The sequence below is a fragment of the Pteropus alecto genome, unplaced genomic scaffold (genome assembly GCF_000325575.1).
Source record: "Pteropus alecto unplaced genomic scaffold, ASM32557v1 scaffold3, whole genome shotgun sequence".
NCBI classification, from domain to species: domain Eukaryota; kingdom Metazoa; phylum Chordata; class Mammalia; order Chiroptera; family Pteropodidae; genus Pteropus; species Pteropus alecto.
The window spans coordinates 44,535,711-44,557,513 of NW_006442484.1; the positions used below are offsets into that span (position 1 = coordinate 44,535,711).

At 35.0% G+C, this 21,803-nt stretch overlaps 1 protein-coding gene across 6 annotated transcripts in view; it reads right to left on the reverse strand.

The window, feature by feature from the left end:
* Positions 1-21,797, reverse strand: part of GPR155 (G protein-coupled receptor 155) — a 38,189-nt gene extending 16,392 nt beyond the window's left edge. For 3 of the 6 annotated variants that reach the window (XM_025039221.1, XM_006921212.3, XM_025039222.1), the window contains exons 1-10: positions 21,589-21,797; positions 19,280-19,363; positions 17,017-17,513; positions 9,911-10,310; positions 7,995-8,160; positions 6,947-7,102; positions 5,540-5,623; positions 4,833-4,950; positions 1,047-1,131; positions 227-317 (exon numbers count right to left, since the gene is read on the reverse strand). In XM_025039221.1, coding sequence (XP_024894989.1) covers positions 227-317; positions 1,047-1,131; positions 4,833-4,950; positions 5,540-5,623; positions 6,947-7,102; positions 7,995-8,160; positions 9,911-10,310; positions 17,017-17,482 — 1,566 coding nt within the window. In that variant the 5' untranslated portion in view covers positions 17,483-17,513; positions 19,280-19,363; positions 21,589-21,797. Of the gene's footprint in view, positions 1-226; positions 318-1,046; positions 1,132-4,832; positions 4,951-5,539; positions 5,624-6,946; positions 7,103-7,994; positions 8,161-9,910; positions 10,311-17,016; positions 17,514-19,195; positions 19,364-21,588 lie in introns of those variants that run through there. The other 3 variants (XM_015596580.2, XM_006921213.3, XM_015596582.2) reach the window with 3 other exon arrangements.
* Between the last annotated feature and the right edge of the window lie 6 nt (positions 21,798-21,803).

A 21,803-nucleotide genomic window follows, 5' to 3' on the forward strand; every position in this document is an offset into this window, starting at 1 on the left:
CAGTAAGTTTCAACATTTGGAAAACCTCAGCTAAAAACAAACTTAGACATGTAAAATCTTTACCACATTTCAAGATGTGACTTAATAAAATGATAGATCACCAGAATGATATGCGGTAAATTGGAATAGATTTTCAAAATTAATTTTAACGTAAGTATAGCAAAACACATTAACAAGCTAAAAAGAGATGGTCTCAAGAACAGAACCGTCAATAAAGTCTTCTCACCTGCTCTTTTCCATAGAAGAAGGCTGAGTCAATGCTATCTCCATTATGTTTTCCAGTTATCAAAAGAACACCAACAAGAAGAGCAGGAATTCTGTAATAGCAAGGGTTTAGAGAGAAAGAGGATGAATAGTAACTGCTGACAAGGAGAAAATTCTGAGATATTTTAAATTAAGTTACAGCCCCCAGAGAGTAGGAGGAGACAGAACTACTAGTCTATTATTAATGGCTGAGAACTATTAGTCTATTATTAATTAATGGCTGTGGGACAACGAGACTGCTCACATTCCTGTTAATCTGCTGGAATTTCAGATTGATTTCCAGGTGGCTATTTCCACACGTTATTTTTGAGCCGGGCACCATCGAACTCCAGGAGCCTTCACTTCTTCTTTACATGTGGGCTTTCCGGACTGCTGCTTGCAGTCAGTCCACAGGAGCCGACATTTCTTTTTGCGGACTCTATGCCTATCCCAGACAAGATCCTTTGTCTTGTCTGTTTCACTTTCTCCCATCTCTTTGCCCATGATCAATGTAAATTCTTTCAGACTGCTTACATCTTTCTTCCTCCTACCCACTAGTTGATGTATAAAAACATCGGCAAACTCCAAGATGATGAACATGTCATCTTTCCGACCTAGCCATGCTGCTGGTGGTTTAGACTCCATGCCCCAAGACTGGACTTCTTTTTTGCTGCATTGGCTTAATAAACTTAATAAACTCTTTCTTTTAGAAAGACTTCCAGCCGTGGAAGTTAAATTTTTTTGTGTTTGTTTAACACTGTATATGTGGGAGCATGTAAGCAAACAGAAAACTACCAACTTACCCCCAGCCACATATGATGATGATTCCAACAGGAATTTGTACCCTCTCTCGCTTTTTCAAAAGAAACAAAGAAATTGCTAAAAGGCCTAAGAACAATAAACAGAGATTGAAAAATACATAATTATTCTTGATGTTGATCAGACTTCATGGAAGTTTATTTAACGAAGCTTATTTCAGTAGCTATCTGTAGCTTTGTCCTAGAATTTACTCCTTCTAAGGAAATGCTGTCCCCAATATTTTGAAGCAAGTTTTATTAATTCAAAATAATTTGTATTTCCCCAACCCCACACTGTCTCTTTACTCAAATCTTCTTGTTTTACACATGAAGATTTTTTTCAAAAGCTCCAAATCATCTTATATTTTTTGACTGATGTGTTTGGAATCTAAGTACATTTGGAAAAAGAAATGTTTTTAAGTGGCTACAAAACAATTCTAAAATGAAAAACACCACCACTCTGAAGAAAATACAGGCAATTCTTACACAGGTTTTGTTTTTGGAAAATGCCCCAAGTCTAAATTATGGACTTTAATAAAAATATATGTTTTATTTTATACAAAATAAAACAAAATAATACAAAAACAAAAACTTAATACAAAAGCAAATGTTTTAAGGTTCTTGAGCTCTCTTTATATCTTATGCCCAATTATTCATACAAATAACATATTACTTAATAAATTCTACATAGCAATAGAATCTTAGAACTTTAAGGTTTGGAAAAGACCATTGTTTTAAATTAACACCTTCATTTTACTGATAATGGAAACAAGGATTTGCCCAAGCCACATAGCCAGCAGAGGGCAGAGCAGGCCTAGGAACCCAGACATCTGATGTGAGATAGGTCCAATTCTATTAGCATTTCTAAAACTCGGATTTGTAAACCCCAAGGGTTCCCAAGATATATTCTTTAGGATCTGAAAATTTCCATGAGAAAAACGTTTTTTTGGTGTATTCTCAATGATAATCACCTAGATGTCCATCTTATAACTAAAGTACAGTCTCATGATTCCAGGGCTTACATCTGCTTTTAAATTGTTTAAGCAAAGTAAAAGTCAAATGACATCACAATACACAGTCCAAATGAATGTTCTGTAATAGTTTAAAGAGAGAAAAGCAGTGAGAAAACCAGGTCAGAAACCCACACATGGAAATAAAGGCAGGCTAAACTAAAAAAAAACCCTAACTGGAGAAGTGAGTTCCATTTTACATTTCAAGCTGTCCTTCAGATTAGCAAAACAAGATCCTTTGTCTTGTCAATTAATGTTGCTAATTAGAATTATTGAGTTTATAGTTGTTTTTGAATCTCATCTGTGAATTTGCTTTGGTTTTAAAGTTGTATATAGCTGTATATAAGGCATGCATACCTAGATTTAAGATTATACAGATTAAGTAACACCGTGCTAGAAATAATATAACTCAACACCAAGGTCCTTGTGAGTTGTTTATTTTTACAGGGGACCCACACATTACTCAAGTTCAAGAGATATTATAATACCACTTCTCTTATCTAAATACATTTGTACACTCTATATTCCAGGTTTTCAAAGTACCAAGGAAACAAGTAACCAATCACAAAAGTGTGCCAACTGTGTTTCAGTAGCGAGGACACTCTTTAATTTCTAATGTTCATTATTTCTTCCTTGTGAAAAGACTGATATAGGAATAGGTCCAGTCTAGCCTTGGACCTCTCAATGATGAAGCTGCGAGAGTTCCTGCCTGAATCAGCTAAACTCTTTGGGCCTTATTTTCCTCATTTGCAAAGTGAAGGATTTAAACCAGACCACTGTTTCCAAGAGTATAGAGACAACAGGTGACACAAGGGTGAAAAAATTTTGACTAGTTATATGTTTTTAATATGTGCTTGAAAAAATTTTAGCTAGCACAGGAAACTGGGGATTTTCCTGATCTAAGGCTCAATTTATTAAAGTTAAAAAAGCAAGTCAACTTTAAAGGGAAAAAGGGAACAAGTGATATGCAGATAAGACAAAAATCATGAGGATGGTATGCAAATCAGTGAAATCGAAAATGGCAGAATAGGATGATTTAAAATGTTACTTTAGTTCTAAAGTTCTGTTATAATAATCTCAAGGTTAAAGGGTACCTTCATTGGGGTCAGGAGATTCAGAACAATGTTTTTGGATAGATTTAGGCATGCCTGCTTTAACAGGATTTCAGAGAGACTTGGGGCTTTTTTTTGATACATTGACCTATTTGCTTCTCTCTTATTCTCATTAAAAATTTAGCCTTAATAAACCCAAGTATTAGAGATTAAGTTGGTTCAGCTGTATTTGGAAATAGAAGTCTTTAGGCTGTTTTAACTTGACATGTCATAAAAACTCATGCTATGTAAAGTGTACTTGTCTTTAAAAAGCACAAACCTTCTCCTCTTTGCACTTAAGTTTCCATTCTGTAATTCTTCACCACACTGTTGCTTCACTTCAAAGGCTGTTGACTTAGCTGGGCCCTGCTTTTGATCCTGAAGGCATGAAATCAAAGGCCTATTCCCAGCCACTTCCTGACACCTGCCTCCTAACAGTGGCTGTCACTACCAGCCCTACCATTCTACAATTTCCTTTTGTGTGTCATTTTCCCGGTTCACATTTGCATGAATACAATACAGCCAGATAGAATGTTTCACAGACATACCAGAATGTATACATTCAAATAAATATTATACTTCGAAATAGCAATGTGCTAAGCCATTTTCATTATCCTTTTTGGAGCCAGTCGAAATGAGAAATAGTCTTCCTTAATTGGGTACTCTTCTATTTCCATATCCTTCATTCCTTACTTTCCTTGTTCTATTTAATAATAGAATTTTATTTGTTGAATGCCTACCATGTACCAGGCATAAATAATCACATTTCATTTAATTCTCAAAATAACTCTGTACGGTATGATAACCAGTCCCCAGTGCTACAGAAGAGGAAATGGAGACAGTAAAAGTTAAGTTATCTGCTTAAGGCAGAGCCAGAATTTTTCATAGATCAACAGAACAAAATAGATAGACTAGAAATAAACCCATGCCTATAGAATCAATTAATCTAAGACACAGGAGGCAAGAATACACATGGAGTAAAGACAGTCTCTTCAATAAATGGTGTTGGAAAAACTGGACACACACACAAAATGATATTAGATCGATTCGTTACACCATATACAAAACTAAACTCAGAATGGATTAGTGACTTAAATGTTAAGACCTGAAACCATAGAACACCTAGAAGAAAACATAAGCAATAAATTCTTTGATACTGGTGTTAGCAATATTTTTTAGATATGTATCCCAGGGCAAAGGATTTGAGAATCATTTTAATTCTTAAAATAACTCCATAAGATAGGATAATCAGTCCCCAGTGTTACAGATGAGGAAACAGCGACAGTAAAAGTTAAGTCATTTGCTTAAGGCAGAGCCAGAATTTTTCATTCAGTTCAGTTGGACGCTAATAGTGAGCTCTGGAACACACCTTATACATCTCATACATACATTCCCTACTTTCTCCACCTGCCTCTAGTGCCTGCTCTGTTGGTGTCTCCAAAGGAGAGCTATGCTGACGGTGGCCTAGAGCCAAAGATGCTGAGGAAAAGGACCACATGACTGGAAAATGCCCGAATCCAGATAGAAAATAAGTATATCAGGAAACAGAACTTGGTTTTGCAGACTATGTTAGTGGGTGTAACTACCTGAAAGAATGCCTTAATCCTGTACTAGGAGACTTCAAATAGATCACTAGAAGCTCTTGGAAGAGAAGGGGACAGACCTAACTTTCCATACATGATTCAACTTACCTGTCCATAGGTAGGTACTATAGAGGGAGCTGTACAATAGAACAAACACCAGAATTTGTCCAACAAAGTTTTTTTCTTTAACAAAATACCATATCATCATTCCAGCACATACAATAGCCTGAAGAAAAAGTTATGAAAAAAAGTCATATTCATATGAGTCATATTAATGTTTTATTCACAGCAACTATATTATTGTTTTAAATTATTGCTGAATAATCATCAACTATTGCATACTAGTTATACTAAAATTACAAGTTTTATGGTAAAAAGAAAGCCTTCTTATACAGTTTTTAACAATGGACATATTCAAGTGAAACAGATGACAATATTCTAAATACTAACCTTATATTCAGTAATGGTTTACACAGAAAATGCTAACCTTTCCATTAGAATTTGAGAAATGCAAAGATTTACCTAGAAAATCAGGTTATGATCGTTTAATTTTTAAGGATTCAATTATTTCCATTAAAAATGCAAAATTATCATCAAATGCTATTATTAACCTTAACTTTACATAGTTCAAGACGTATTTCAATATTTAATAAATTAGGCATAAATTAATAGTGATCAAATTGTAATTGATTTCATTTGGTCAAAAATACTTCTGATTTTTATAACTGGAAAAAACACAAAGAGGTAATTTTTTCCTTTATAGTAGTATAATCAACGAGAAAAGCACAGTTCTATATATCTATTGGTTTACTAACCTGGGCGATCAGTAAATTAGTTGTAAGCATATGAGGAAGTTGTTTATATTTCTTACTCAAAAGAAGAATAGCCAGAGACCAGATCTTAAAGACAAAGGGTTCAAAAGTTATTCAGTTTTTTTAGTCTTTATAATTACTTATTAAATAAGTCGTTGATTAGCCTCTTTAAAGAATCCTCTTTATCTTGATTCAGAAAGAAATTCCAACATTTACTTTAACATGTCAGTTCCCAAAAAGATATTAAGGTAAATTACTATATCCAAAGTAAAATAAAAAGCATGGAGAGATCCTATTGTAAATTAACTGTCCAAAAGTGACAGGGTCTTTAAGAACTATTGCCTTGACTTGGGCCATGTTCTAATTTTCCCTACCTTTGGTGGCTGGTGTGGGACACAAGTTCATAGCCAATATTTAAGAAAAGAGCTTGAGTAGGAGATGCAGTTACAATGCACTAAGTTCTCCCTTTTTGATTCCACCATATTGGCTCATGAGGTATCTAAATTCCAGGCTATCTTACTTCAAACAATATACATTGCCTACCTTAAGACTGTCTTGGATTCCTTATATTTAAAAGGATTGGGTTTTTAGTCTACCTACACAGTGGCCAGCTAAGTTTGCTGGTTGACTTCCTTCTTTCTTCTCCCCTCAATGTCATTCAAAGCTTACACAGTGTCTCTCCCCAAACTGCCCTCTTATCAATGGGTACTGATTTTTAAGAATATGTAACAAATGTAAAAAATCTTAAAAATTACATTAATCATGCCATTTATTTGTTGACAATATACATATTCATCTCCACCTTTTTTCCTTTAATAGTAAAAGTTGTCTTTTTTTTCCAGCCAGAATACTGCTTGAATTTAATAGGCAACATAATCTATAAGATAATCTAGTTGCCGAGTGTTTAAGTATTTAACTTGAACTAGATAGATCCAGAAAGTTTCATTAACATGAAATGAGGGGGTTAGACATGATTCCAAGGATCCCTCAACCACATGATTCTACAACAGCTAGTATTTGTATGATGATTCACCATGTGCACAATGCTTTTTACATATTTTATTTCATGTAATCCTTAAACCCACAGAAACAGGTAAAATTATGATCTCTATTTCATAGCTGAGAAAACAGAAACTTAGAGAAGTTAAGGTAACTTCACAGAGACAGACAGCTGATAGGGCCAGGAGTTAAATCCAGGTCTGACTAAATCTCATGCCTTGTCTGCTGTCTAACTCTAAATCCCAGATGGAAAGACAAAACTCAGAAGGCTGATATTATATTTTATGGGCAGGCTTTAGCATTCTCTATTGCCTAAGATATTAGACTTTTAAATCTCTAACTTTCTGTTACCAAGCTATTCTCAAACTCATTCTGTGGTTTTCACTCATTTTTACACTGAAACATGCTTACCAAGGCAACCAGGCTGATAATACTTATATCAAAACTAACAGTCTGGATGGCATCTGCCAATGGCTTAGGATCCATTGAGGGAAAGGTCAGTAACCAGGCAGAAACATACATGATGGGTGCAGACACAAACGTGCTTATTACCATCCCTGAGGTTATCTGCAAAAGTGAAATCAAATTGTAGAAAAGGTCACAGTCGCAATTAAACAATTACCTTAGACTTTAAATAACCACAGAACACTAAGGTATTCTAAAATAAGCAAGACTCAGTAAAAAGACATCCAGCATGTTATCCACTACCATATAACCCCTTTCCGAGAGTTCTTAAAAGAAAACACAGTTAAGTTCTCTTGGCTCCTTTTCCAAGCTATACTCAATTTTTATTTGCACATGACAAATAGCAGACATCCCACTGCTAATGGTTATCTTCTAGGTTCTAAGAAGTAAACCATAATAATAATCTAATTAAATTGATGACCAATTTCCTTTCATACTATTTTACAAAATATAGGGCAATAAGAGCAATTCAAAAGGAAAAATTACTATGCAAACATTTTACAGATAAAAATATGGAACTGACTTTCATTAATCAATTTAGTTTCTTCATTTTATATTTCAAAAACATTTACTCTAATGCTGTAGATACATCTACAATATGCTTAGACACTGATAATAACTTTCTGTAATTGATTTTAGCTATGTACTGCAGTTGATTATAGGGTGTTTTGCATCTGGTGGTTGAATCATCAATGAATGAAATAGAATTTATGTCCTCAAAATTTCAAAAGTTACCCCTCTATAAATAACTTTTAGGCTTAGGTATAAGTAAGCAATAAGATACTTGAAACTAAATAAGATTAATGAAAAAGTCATGGCTGAATAAAGATCCCAGATTAAAAACACTGTTACATGATGTTACATGATACCTCTTTATATACAATTAAGTAGCTTACAGGTATCAAATTCTCATAAAAGAATGCTGATTTCTGTGTTTTGAAAATTCATTTTCTACTAACTACACAATCAAACTTAGAAAGTTGTATATACATACAATCTCTACTTCCATGTTGAACTGTGTTGCAAAGATAGCCACTCCCGGTGCTACAGGAAAGACACCATACAAAAATGCATAATTCGATAAACTGGTGCGGTTCACTACACTGTTGTTCTTGTCCAAGAGTTCCACCATTTCTCTACACAGAAGTGGCAGCACCAGGCTGAAGAAAAAAGAAATGGGTCATAATTTGAGCATGCTGCTCCCCAAGGCGGGTAAATTGCTCCAGTGAATTTGACGTTAGGTTATTCTTCTCCTCAGAAGGTATATCTCTTGGCATGTACACATTCTCTGTATGTCCGCTTGTGGACATTTAATTGAAAGAATGAAGAATTCGACTTGGAGCCATTTAGAGTAGTGTAACATTATTCTAGAAACACTTCAAACATCAGAGATTAGGAGGTAAAAACTCTGATATTTTTGTTCGACAAATAAATTTCTTTAAAAAAGTTTGTAAAAGTTGTAGGAATACTACTGTTTCTTGCATCCTCTATTAATTCATTGAAATGTTTTTAAAAAGGTTGACAATCTGAATAAACTTTTTTCAAGAAAATTACTAAACTCCTTTTTGGAAAAAAAAGCTGACCTTTATTATGATTAGGGGTTTAAATGGTTCAGGTAATGATAAATGCTGCTCAATTAGATTCTTAAAACCAGTAGAAAAACAGGTATCTTTCACTTAGCTCTTCACTTTCGTAAAGATAAAAAGGTTTAGCAAAGGGAACATAAACAACTCAAATGAGGCAGAAAATTAGTGAAATCCAGACTGGTGAAGAGTCAATTATTAAACAAATCCTTCAGGATTCCATAGAATGAGCGTATCAACAATATAGCTGAGCTAATGGAGTTTTCCTTTAGAAAGAACAAGACCAAGAACGATGATATTGTCATAGCAGCACCTAGAGAGATGTTCTATGATGGAGTAAAGAATTACTCTTCTGTATATTTTTAAAATTAAAAATAGATGAAAATATCAAGTAGGGATTAAAGACCCAAAGAAAAAGATTCAAAAAGTGAGAATATTTAAATTCTATTTATAAGTTGAAGTTGATAATACCACTACTGTTAGAACCATATTACTGTGGCACTACTAATTAATACTTTATTTCCAAGGAGCATAATGCCACCATAAATAATATTCAGAACTTATATTCATTTTTACTATTTTGAAAATAGAGACACTATTTCATATTGCACTGGTCTAATGAATTTAACTGTCTATACAAGAGCTGAACTGAATAGTTAAGTATGCCCCATGTGCTTTGAGATAATCTTGCAGTAAAACTGATGTCACCTGCACCATAAAGTGTATTTCCATGGCTAATGAGCTAAATAAACTGTAGAACTATTAACTAAGGAGCTGATAAGAACTTTTTTGGGAGGGCAAGAACTTTTTGTTTGACAGGCTAGGATCAGATGGTTAATAATAATCATTCATATTAACTTACTTCTATATAGAAATTTCAACCACCCTCAGAATTACAGAATATTTTCCCCAAATTCATGATAAAAATAGTTTATACTCAAAATTATTGCTCTCATCACAACTAAGATGCTTTTGACTTTAGGATTTTAATAGAATTAGAAAACTCAGAAATCCTGCAAAATTCCTTAAAAAATATGATTGAACTGGGACATTAGGAAATATTGAATAAAATTATATAAAAGCTGATAGGAAACCAATAGTCTTTATCCTTTGACAGTAAAATGGAAAAAAATAACCTACATGGAATAAAAATGACTTTCCACAAAACACCAACATCGTATTTTCTTTTAAATCACAACTGTTCAATTAAGAGGGATTATTACTATCAGATTATTTAAAGGAGAAAATGGTTATGAACACATCCCAATGGATGGCTAAATAAGGCTTTCACAAAATATAATCCCCAAGTTAAATAAGTGAAACTTACAGTTTAGCTGTGATGAGAAGAATTAGTACAACAAATGCTGACTTCTTCAGTTTCCTTATTTTTCCTACCATTGTGAGACCAAGATAAAAGAGAGCTGATCCCGAAAAAGAATTTGCAAGTCCATCAAGAAAATTTTCCATATATTCGGGCACCTTTTGATCAAGAATAAAATTGAAGGCAATGCCAATGAAGACCATAAATACTATTGGGTTCTGTAATACATGTAGAAGTCCAAGTCCCACAATTTTTACTTTGTTTTGAGAAGCATTTTGAGTGTCTTTCCACTTCTGGATTTCACAGAAAATGAACCCTATAGGGTTTAACATCATAAGAGATATTGGTGCCACCAAATAAATGTACTGGAGATACTCTGGGTATGTAGTTTGGTATAAAGCTTCAACTGCAAAACAAGAGTTAAAATTGATTTTAAAATGATTACAGAAATATAATAGATTATGTGTATGTTTTCTGTGCGTAATTAGAGCATATTGTACATTAATATAAATAGTGCACAATGATTGCATTAGCCTTGGTTTAGAAAAAGTACATTTTTAGTAAGAAAGCTAAAATAAGAAAAACACACCATGTTAAATAACACTTAGCTTATAAAATTATAATCAACTTTTACAAATTATTTTTAGTAATACCTACTAATTTTTATTGAGTAGAGGCTTAGACTAGACACAATAAAAGGGCAAAATTGTAGAATTCCTAAAAGAAACAATTTTCAGAGTAAAATTCTTATAACAAGTTAAATGTTAGTAATAGCAACAGGTGGGTGTTGGTTTCCTTGAGGAGAAGTTTCACTGGAATGGTGAAGCAGAAGTCAGGGTATAGAGGACTGATGAGCAAGTATGAGAAAATAAACTAAATAATGAGCACTGAATCGATGGAGTCCAAGGCTGTACAGGAGAAGATGGGAGATGGCTGACACACAGTAGAGGGATCAGAGACCGGAGTTTCCTACAAAGTCTAAGAATGACATGTAGTTGGAAGTTTAGGAGTCCAGAGTAAGTCAGGTAGTGAGCTACTGAATTTAATATTTCCCAGATGACTAGGTCCAGGATGACCTAGGATGGCCATTGTTAGTTGGTGGCTGAAGTGGACTAGAGGAAAACATCAGTGGAGATGAGAAAGACAAGGAACTAAGAAGGCAGAGAATTTGATAGGCAGTTCACATGGGTGCCAACGTCTAATAAGATAATGGCAAAACTTGGGAGTGGAGAAGTTAATGGTGAGTCAGACATTCTAGTCTTCAGTGAATGAGGAGGAATGGCTAGAATGAGGTCAGCAGATGACAGCAATGAGGATAAGGGGTCTAGTCGGGCAACATGAACCTCAAAGAGGCAGTTTTTACAAAACAGCAAATAATAATGGCCTAGCACGAGGTCTCTATGAGGATGCCAGTCCTATCTACCATTGCTCATGTAGTATGCAGGTGAGAAAACAGGCAGCCTCCATTTGAGAGGAATGAAAGGGAATGGATGGCTATAGGGAAGACCAGTGAAGATGCTAAAGAATTAGGGATGGAAAGGTCGATAAGAAATGTTTGGGAGGGGAATACAGTAGAGTCATGTAATACATATTTATCTAACACAATGTCAACTACACTTTCTTAGGGAAACAAAAGCTTTTTTTTTTTTTTCTCCCATAAAGCATGTTCTCAAATGCAAACTAATTATTTCACTTGCCGTTCACTGAAGAACAACACTAGAGAGAAAAATCTGGCTGTGTTAGACTTAGGAGAAGTGGTACAATATATACAAAGTACATGTGCTATATTCTGTAGATGGTTTAACGAATTTTTCAAGGGTTTGACTGTACATGATGATTTTAGAACCTAATCACTGCGTAAGTTGCATCTCCTTAGAAGGCGTAGGTGGGTTGGATCAGAATTTTATCAGTTTTTTGGTGGAAGTGGGGGTTCGTGGCCTGGTTCTAAGTGGATCAGGGCAACTTAGAACATTAAAGTCAGCAACCTGGTCTTTAGGTACATTTTTGACAATGAGTTCTGAAATTATTCAACCTAATACACAATGGCTGATTCAGAAATGACTTTGAGGTTGGGAAAGGTTAAAAAAAGAATAGCTACAATCACTCACAAGAAGGGAGGCAATCATGTGAAAAAATGTAAAAGATTAGCCTTCTCAATTTACATTAAGATAAAGTGACTCAGGTAGGAAAATACGTTTGTTTACTTACTCAGGATACATAAGTTCAGTTAATGTCATGCACATGTCCCGTTAAAGTTATGTAACTAGATTATATAACCTGTAAAAGTTCACTTTGTTCTTATTAGCTAAAAACTACTTTTATAAGATTCAATCCTCTTTTTTCTTTAGCTAACCACATACGGAGATCTATAATAGTTCTGAAATGAAGCAGTGATTAAACAAAATGTATTTGATAACATAAAATTTCACAAATTCTTTCTGATTTCCAAATTAGATATACTAGCTCTATAACCCTTAGTGGTTTTCTTTTATTAAGTTTCATAAGGTTTCAGCTTTTAAGTAAAACAAAAAGTAGCAGTTTTGAGAACTATTCCTAGGTAGCTACACTTCCTCTGATTAGATATTTTATTTCTAAGAGAAAGGTGTCCTTACCTGCTCACCACTCAAATTTTAAAATAGAGAGTCTATTTTGGAAAAGCCTGTGTTTTCAGTCTGAGCACAAGAATTTTCCCAACTGGCTAATATAAAATGCATAAAGTTCCTTTGACAACTTACAGCACACAAAGCCCCTTAAGTTAATGCCTTTTTCCAGAATTTACTTTCGTAGCACACTAGCACTTAATCATCATTATATAATAGAGCTTAGGCTGTTTTAAAGCTTAATGCAAATTTGAGCAACAGTCTTTATTATCTATGGCTAGCCAATCAATCACCAAGTACTTTCTTCTTTTGCAGGATCTTTTGTATTTTCTCCTCTTGATTCCTACTACCACTAGTCAAAAATTTCAAAACTCGGTTACTTAATGTGTTTCCAACTAATATCCTTTTGGTTTTTCTTGACCACCCCCTTCATCCATTTTATTCACTGCTTACAATATCACGTAAATCTTAACTTCAAAAACTGAGATTTTCCCACAGTTCTCACCACCCACAAAAACAGCTATAAAACCCTTCTTTTGACAATTACAGTCCAGTCTCCACACTGGCACCTTATTTATCCAGCTCATCACTCTGGAATACCCAGCTATTCCTCAGGGTATAGCCTCCACCAGCTGGTTTAATATCACACTTAGACCAGATAAATACCAGGTTCATAAGTAGTTTGACATGCTGACCATCATCTCCTGACTTCTTGAAATCTCTCCTTTCTTATCTAAATCTTGCCTACTGTTTAAGGTCTGTCTCAGGTACTTCTTACACCATGTCTTCAATATGTATCATGGATATCCTCTTCACTGGATGGCTCTGGTACCTTGTTTCATATTAGTGCCACTTGAACAAATTCTAAGTTCAAATACACTTATAACCTCTAGTCCCCAGCATAGTGCTGAGCAAATCTGAAAATAGTTGCTGGGTGGAATTAACAAATCAATGAATGTCAAAGGTTTCAGAATAATATGTATTTTCTAACACATGGTAATTTATATGTAATTATCATTCATTAATCTGTTTTCTTTTATATTTAAATTTTCCTTTTTCATATTCTGAATATTTATAAAGGTTACTATTGGAGTATTTTAAGTCAATTGAACAAGTATTTGAAGGCAAAAGAAGTATAGTGGGACAGTAAACAATTGGGAATCAATACTTGTTAAATTACTAGAATATGGTTCAACAAGGAAATTTCCGTCCATTTCTGCCATTCATTTGCATAATCACTTAACTTCACGTCTTTATAAATTGGTAGAGCTGTTCTTTTGTTACGAATCTGAAGATGGTTTTTCAAATCTCAAAAAAGTATATATGAAAGGAATGTCCCATACTAACAAATAGGTTTATAATCATTATATCAACTATTAAATTCTAATGAATTCTTATAAATAAGGCTCTTGGGGAGTACAGGGAGAATCCCACTATGAGGAATTATTGTATAGCGAAGAGACAAAATTAGTCATCCACTGTGGCTTCTACTTAATTATAGCAGGTTTTCAATCCCTAGCAAATAACCAAAAGACCCAGACAGGATCATTCTATTATTTAATGGCATAGTTAAATGCTTCATTTCCTTTTTGTTTACAGCTCAAGCACTAGAGCATAATTATGATTAGGCAGAGTACTTATGTTATCAGCATTGTTTGAAGAATTACAGGATTTAACTATGCCCTATTAGTATCTTTTAATGACAGAGGCAGGGAACTGTTCTGATTTGCTGAAATCAACATTTCACCTTAGTAGATTCTTGGTTTCTTCTCACACTCAGATTTCTTGAAATACCTTTGAAAAGAATTGTTCTAAAAAACAGTGAGCTTCGTTTTTAGTCTGTAATAAGGCACTGTAGTTTTCTGTCACTTGGGTATAAATAATTTTAATGTAGCTTCCTAGACTGTTATATAATGTCATCATAGTACAGAGAAAAAGGGTACATGACTGTCTTTTTTCTTGATTCATTATCTGCCTTCTCCTGAGTCACCGATCAAGTAGGCTGATGTTGTGAAACAAATGCAGTCTTAAAAAGGACGTATCATGTAACCTATGGTGTTTATCTGTGAACGAGAGAATGGGAATTCTTGGGAGAGGCCACGTAACAAACTGAAAGGGTCTTCTCTTTAGAGATACAGTCTTCTCTGTTCACACTGACTGAGGCCAGAAGGCAGAAGGGCATGGACAGCAATATTAAATAATCTCACTGGAGCAGACGCATGGCCCTGTAGTTCTAGATCACACCTTCCATTCTGCAGGTATATGAAAAAGGAATTCTGTCTATACCATTGGTTTCTGGTAAAGTTATTGTCTATAATCTAATGTTACAAGAACTCTTATTTTTTTTGTGATTTAAAAACAAAAAAAAAACCAGAAACATTACAATTGAAAATCTATAAATATAGTCATCAAGGAAATTGAATTAGCTCACTGCTTGGAACATGATTATTTCCAGATTCACTGATTTAATGTAGGATATAAGCAGTGATAAATATGGCTGACTACATTTTTTAGTTGGAGTCTGCCTCCATATGAAAAGGGATAAACTCATTTAATAGGTCTTTTTCCACTACTACTCATTTTATGAAATATTTATAGATGAATGTAAAGATAATAAAAATATTGATTTTCTCTGAAACTAATGTATTATAAGGGCTAGTTGGGTCTTTTGAAGATTGAATGGGAATGTTACATAACTGTGTGGCATAAGAGAATGCCCTGGATTTAGAACCAGAAGACCTAGGTTTGGGTCTCAGGCACCTGTAAGCTGTGTGACCTGGGATAGTGCAATTAAATCTCTGTAAGCCTGTCTCCTTATTTGAAAATGAGGATAATAATATCTGCCCTATCTCAAACGAGTTAAGTATATAAGAAAGTACTCTATAAAGTTACAAATGTTAGCTCTATTTAGTTATGGACTTGCTTACTAATCTATGAGAGCATGAAATGATATACTTATATATTTAACACTATGATACTGAGTCACTTCTCAGGTCCTTATAGCATAAATACCTTGACAAATTTTCAGCATTAATGCCTCTTAAGAGATGGATAAACACATTAACTCCTTGCTTTTATTTCCAGTCTTTATTTAAATATTTGGTTCATCCTTAATTTTAAAATTCAGTAACCTTAAAAGAATACCTATCTAGTTTCTGACTATTTACAGCTCAATTATCTAAGAACTTAGTTTTTCCTCTCTCATAAACTTCCTACTTTTCTCACAGTTATTTAATTTTTAAGGTATATCTCTGTATCTGGTAAGGGAGATGGAGGGTATAGGAGAAAGATGAAAAGTATACTCCACTAGAATTCTTTTGGTATCAGTGCTGAGATAATTGGGGACAGGAAGGGTAATTAAAACTACTAGATAAAAAGTCTGAAAGTTAATGATAGATCTCAACTGTCCATTTTATTGTTTCTTTTAGTCTTTGCTCAGAAGATATACCATCAGAAAGGCCTTTACTGACTCCCTACCTCAAGTAGCACTGGTACCGACTCATTCCTATCCCTCTATACTAGTTTACTTATTTTTATGGCCCTTGTCATTATCTGACATTATTTTAATTTTATTTTCTCATTAAAATGTAAATTCAATATGTACAAGAACGTTGTTCACGGGTGTATTCCCAGTAGCACTGGTACAAAGTGGGTCCCTATTAATGGATGAATGAATGAATGAATGAATGAATGACTAAATCCATAATATTCAGGTCCTCACATTGAGATACATGATCAAAGTACAACATAAATGTTAAGTTAAAGATAAAAATATAAAAACGTAGTTACTAAGTACACATTTTCTTAGGGGCAGAGTGTTCTGGAAAAAAATGTTTCCTTTCAAGATTATTTCAACATCCCAAACTGGTATGTTTACTGTTTCATCAGGAAATATAAACATAGAAACATGAAATTAACCTGCTTAGAGTTGGAAAGGTGAAAAGGAAAAGTTGGAAAGATGAAAAAGCCTGCATCATTTTTGTTCTTAAACCAGAAATCAACTAAAGTACATTGACATTTTGAAGAACAAGATCAAAAATGATCTTTAATGTAAAATAATATATATTCTAGATAGTAAGAAAAATAAAGGAGGGAAAAAATCACTCATAAATTTCCACTGCTAACATTTAATAATGACTGTTTTATATAGACATATACTTATCTTTTCATATTATTTAAATCAGAATCTGATCTTTTCTGGAAATTAAATTTCTTTCATATGTGTGTGATTATTGAGAAGAAAAAGAATACTGTTAGGAAGAAAATTCACAAAGTTTATTTGGATATGACCATTTATTTTAGGTTGACCTTTGAAGGAGCTTCAAACTGAGGTTAAGGAAAAAATATAATTCATCCTAATTTAAGATATATTTAAGAAAAAATAGAAAAGATTTCTTAGACACAAGAGTATCTATCACTAACAAATGTTTAAATAAATTAAAAGGCTTAAATTTCGTTATCTTCTAAAACACTTGAATTTTTTTAAAGTTTGAAAAATTAAAAATAACTTACCTATAGGATATCCCAATGCAAAGTCATTACTTTGTGTAGTGAAAATAGGGAATAGTCCAGCTTTGCTAAATCGACTATCGGGACTGGCAACCAATAACGTTAATACACATACGATGACAAAAACAAAAGCTTTGGCAATTAAGATGCTATATAGGAAAGACCAATCCACATTGGAAAAATTAAGTACAACCATGTTTTTGAATAATAAAGCTGGAAGTGCAAATCTGGAGACAAAATTTCCCAGTCCTTTGGCCTGTGTTGATGTTATGACATTGGCCCTTCCTGCTATGTAACCACAAAGGACTATGCCAAAGCATTCTAGTAAGGCTGGAAAAAGCCTTGTTACTGACATGGAAGGTAGGTCATTAGTGGAATTAAATCCATGCACTGCTGTTGAGGACAAAGTGCTGGTCATATTGACCGCCATGGTTAAGTTCCTGGCAGGTAAATCAGTAAAAGAATTCATTTTCTTTCACCTTCCAACTCCAACCAGATCTCTGGAAATAAAAAAGAAAGATTCAGCGTGACAATAAGAACAATATAGTTGAAAGGATACATTGGCAAACCTAGACTTATTAAATGGCCAAATAAATACACATATTTTTCTTCAACTACCATGAAAGAAAAATATGTTTTAAAAAAAGGTGAGTGTGTTTCCTAGCTGACAATAAAGGTGAGTCAGCTTAAAATATTTATATGGCTGTCCTATATTTAGTATCAGACTTGAGTAAAATAAGATCCATAAATGTTACAGTGCCAGTGATACCCCAGGGTCCTCTCCAGTGATCCATACTAGAGCTCTGCCTAGCAATTAAGAGCATGGAGCTAGAGTCTGCTGAATGTTCACATGCATTTAAATTCTCCAGAAATTTCAAAAGTACATCAAGAAGACACACTGGACAAGAGGGGCCTTTCCAGCCTGCGTTCATACTTGACTCTAGGATAGGAAGGAGGATATAGCAGAGTATCACTTGTCAACTTTGAACCAGTAATTTATGTTTTTTGTGTCTCACTTTCCTCATCTGTGTAATGGTAATAATAGTACCTACCTCATAGGAACTTGAGATTATTCAACTAAAGTCCTTATAATCATATCTGGCACAAAGCCTACTCTTAGTTCCTTTTACAGCAGCCACAGGTATTGGCCTTCTTGAATGCCCCATAATCTCCTTCTGCCACATGGACTTTGCACATGCAATTAATTCTAAAATGTTCTCTATCCACCTACCACTCTCTACATAATACTGCCTAGTCATGCTCCAAATCATGTAGTTCAGGAGTCACTTTATCGGGGTGGCTTTTCTGACCCCATAGCCAGGCCAGGAGACTTTCTCAAATAGAATCATGTTTCTTACCTTTAGGTCCATTTTCTTCATTTTCTAATTATACTATGCATTAGATTGACTATTTGATTTGTGTTTTTCTACTTTACTAGACTTTAAGTGCCATAGAAATAGAGTCTGTGGATGTGTTTGTTTACTGTTGTGTCCCTAACACCTAACATAGTGTATGGAGCACAAGAGACTTCATATGTGTATATTTACTTCATCCTTTAGTGAATTGATGTTCTCTTTTAGGAACTATCTAGTTCATGGACAGAAATCTCTCTCTCTTGTTTTTTTTTTTTTTGAGTGATAAAGTATCCTAAGTTTTTCACTATAGCAACAGGCCCAAGACCACAAAATGTGTTCTAAAATATTCTAAAGCTGTTCATAAATGTTAAAGAACACAAAATGTGTTTTAAAATGTCCTAAAGATGTCTAGAAAATGCTAAAGCAAGGGAAAATTCTTTATGCTAATATTACAATACTTATCAGACGCCCCTCTTGCTGCCAAGGACACAGTGAACATGAGGTTTGGACAACTCTGAAATTAATCTACTCTTATTAGCAACTTGAAATTAATATGGTGACAATTGCCAATTTCTAAGTAATTATTCTGGATTAATCATCTAATATGGCCTTATATGAGGTAGTAAGTAATTTTTTAGCTCATGCTTCCTGAAATTTACAATGCCCAGGTTAAGTTCTCAAACACCCACATTGCATTAAAAAGACTCAGATGGCAGGCCAGAGACCAGCTACAACTGATACTCAGGGGTGTGAGTGAAATAATTTTCTCTGTGTTACTCTGGTATAAACTGAGCCATTTAAAAAACAAAAAACAAAAAACAACTTACATTTAATCTGGATCAGGACAAGTATTTTTCTTCTAGGATTAGATAGGAGTGGTCAAAATATATAAAACCTATATACTCACTTACATGCTTGAAGTTTAGCAAGTTAAGTGTCAAATTATATCCTGGGAAAGCTACTGTTGGTACAGGTACTCACAGCTGAAGTAGGAGCTGGTAAACAATTAAACAAAAGTGTTATAAACATTTGAAGCCCTTAAAGATGTGGACTTGAAAAGGCAGTGCTAAAGAACAAGGTGATAAACTAGCTCAGTTTTCTGTTATTTTTTCCAAGTTCCTTACATTTCTTTGCCTGAAGTACTAGTAATTCATATGGCTCATTTGTACCACACTGGCATATCAACGTATTCCAATAATTTTAAACGAACAGTTTAAACGAACGATTGTTCAGTAAAAAGAATCAAACAGATCTGAACCCAATTTGGAGCCTTATACTTAACTCTTTGGGCAAGTTACTTAGCCTTTCAGACTCTTGGCCTTCTCAACTGTAAAATTAGAGTAGAAACCTCCTTAGAGGAATATTGTGAGGACTGGAAATTTTAGACACAGCTTATCATAGTAGCTTATCACAAAGAAGGCTTTAAAGAAATGGTAGTAATTGCTATAAGGAGTTGTAGTCCTAATAATAATGATAAGAATGGTAACAAATTAAATATAATCCATTGTTCTATGCCAATTCTTCAAACAATACTTAGTATTGAAGATTCTTCTACTAAAGTAGAAGGACGGGATGGGTCGTAAGGTTATCAGTTTTTATTTTATACCAAACAATTAAGAGGAGTTGAGTTTAATTTTCTTTGTAAATAGTTGTTAGCAGGGAAGGGAGAGCTCTTCATTTTTCTCAAAATGATGGTCAAATAGTTGTAGCAATGCCTGGGTTTAACTTTGTTAGTCGAAAAGCAAGAGAAAAACTCTGCAAAGTAATCTGCCCCTTTCCATGAGGTTTCTTTTAATGTTCCTCAACATTATAAAAGCAATATCTGCTAGTTGAGGGAAAGTCAAAATAACCAAAAAGTATTTATAGAGTTTTATCTTATCTTTTTTTTTTTTTTTTTTTTTACTATAGTTTCAAGTATATAGTACATTGGCTAGACATTTATATAATTTATGAAATGATCCCCTGGATGACTCTATCATTCATCTGGCTCTACACATAGCCATTACATTACTACTGACTACATTCCCTATGCCAGACTCCCCATTCCTGTGACCATCTCTCAAGTACTAACTTGTACTTCTTTAACCCTTCTTAACCTTTTTTTCTCAATGGGAGGAAAATATGGTTTTGAAAGCATTCTTTTAAAATGAACAGGAACTACAGCAAGAGCCTTTTTAAAAAACTTAAATCTAGTTTTTTCATCTCACTGAAACATAGCTTGTTACAGAACAAACATGTTGTTGTTCTGTCACAGTAAAAGACTGCTCACTGACCACTCACTGGGGCAGGGAGTGGAAAAATGCTACATACAAACCACTTCTGGCTACTTCATATTTGGCTTAGAGAGCATCACAGAACCACTGAAATTGTAAACAACTGCTTAACTTCTGATTAACTTCAAAGAGAAAGCTTTAAACTTGTAGGCTGTCTATTTCTCAAACACCCAATATCCTTTATCCTGTGGAACAAGCATAATACACTGTGGTACTACTAAAGCACTCTTCACCATCAACAGTCACACCAGCCACTCACTCTTATCTACTTGTAGGGAATTAAATGTCCTCCTTTGAGACCCAGGGTGGGGAGCATTGAGCGCTGCTTTTCCCTTGTCATCAGGGATAGATTTTGGCCCTCCAAGATAAGGGCGTGGAGGGTCGATAACTATATAGGCCGCCCAAAGAGCTGTCATACAATGCCTGGGCAGGCAACAGTGGAAGTGGAAAGGCAGTTTGCGGTCTGTGCCTAGGATAAAAAGTTGGTCGTCAGCGTTCCCAGGGCATGAGAGTTACAAGTTCTGGGTAACTGACATGCTCCAAAAAAGGGAAAAGGGCGAAAATTTGGGGCAATGCTCCAAGTACATGGGCAGAATCTCCCAGGAGGGCAGATACTGAGGCTACCTCTTGGGATAAAGGGAAGAGGACGAGAATGACAGGGGGATACACGTACAATGAAGTGCTCTTCAAACCGAGGAATGACAGTCATGTCACTGGAGGGCACAAGCCGCCCCTTCCCCTACGAAAGCCTTCTCAGATGGCCATGCACGTTCGTCCTAAAGGAGGGCAGTGCGGGGCAGAGGCGGGCAGGCGCAGGCAGTGGCCTGCGGGCCTGGGCGCCATGGGCTGGGCGCTGCCCACCTACACAGAACGGGAGAGCGGGGGCACTAAGGTCCCTCGAGGCCAAGCCAGGACCCAAAGGTCAGCGTCCGAGGGGCCCATCTCACCTGCTACGTCTGCAGCCCCGGGGCCGCGAGAAGGAGGGAGTCGGTGTTCGCTGTGGGCCAAGCAGGGAGGAAATCACCATCATCTCCCACTCCAACCCTCTTGGAAGACAGCTACTAGCTTCTGGCTGCAGCAGCTCAGTCACGTTGCGCGAAAGTGAGATGCGGAGAAGCCTTGACCGGGTCAGCTTCTCCTCACGCGGGCGGTGCGGTCCCGC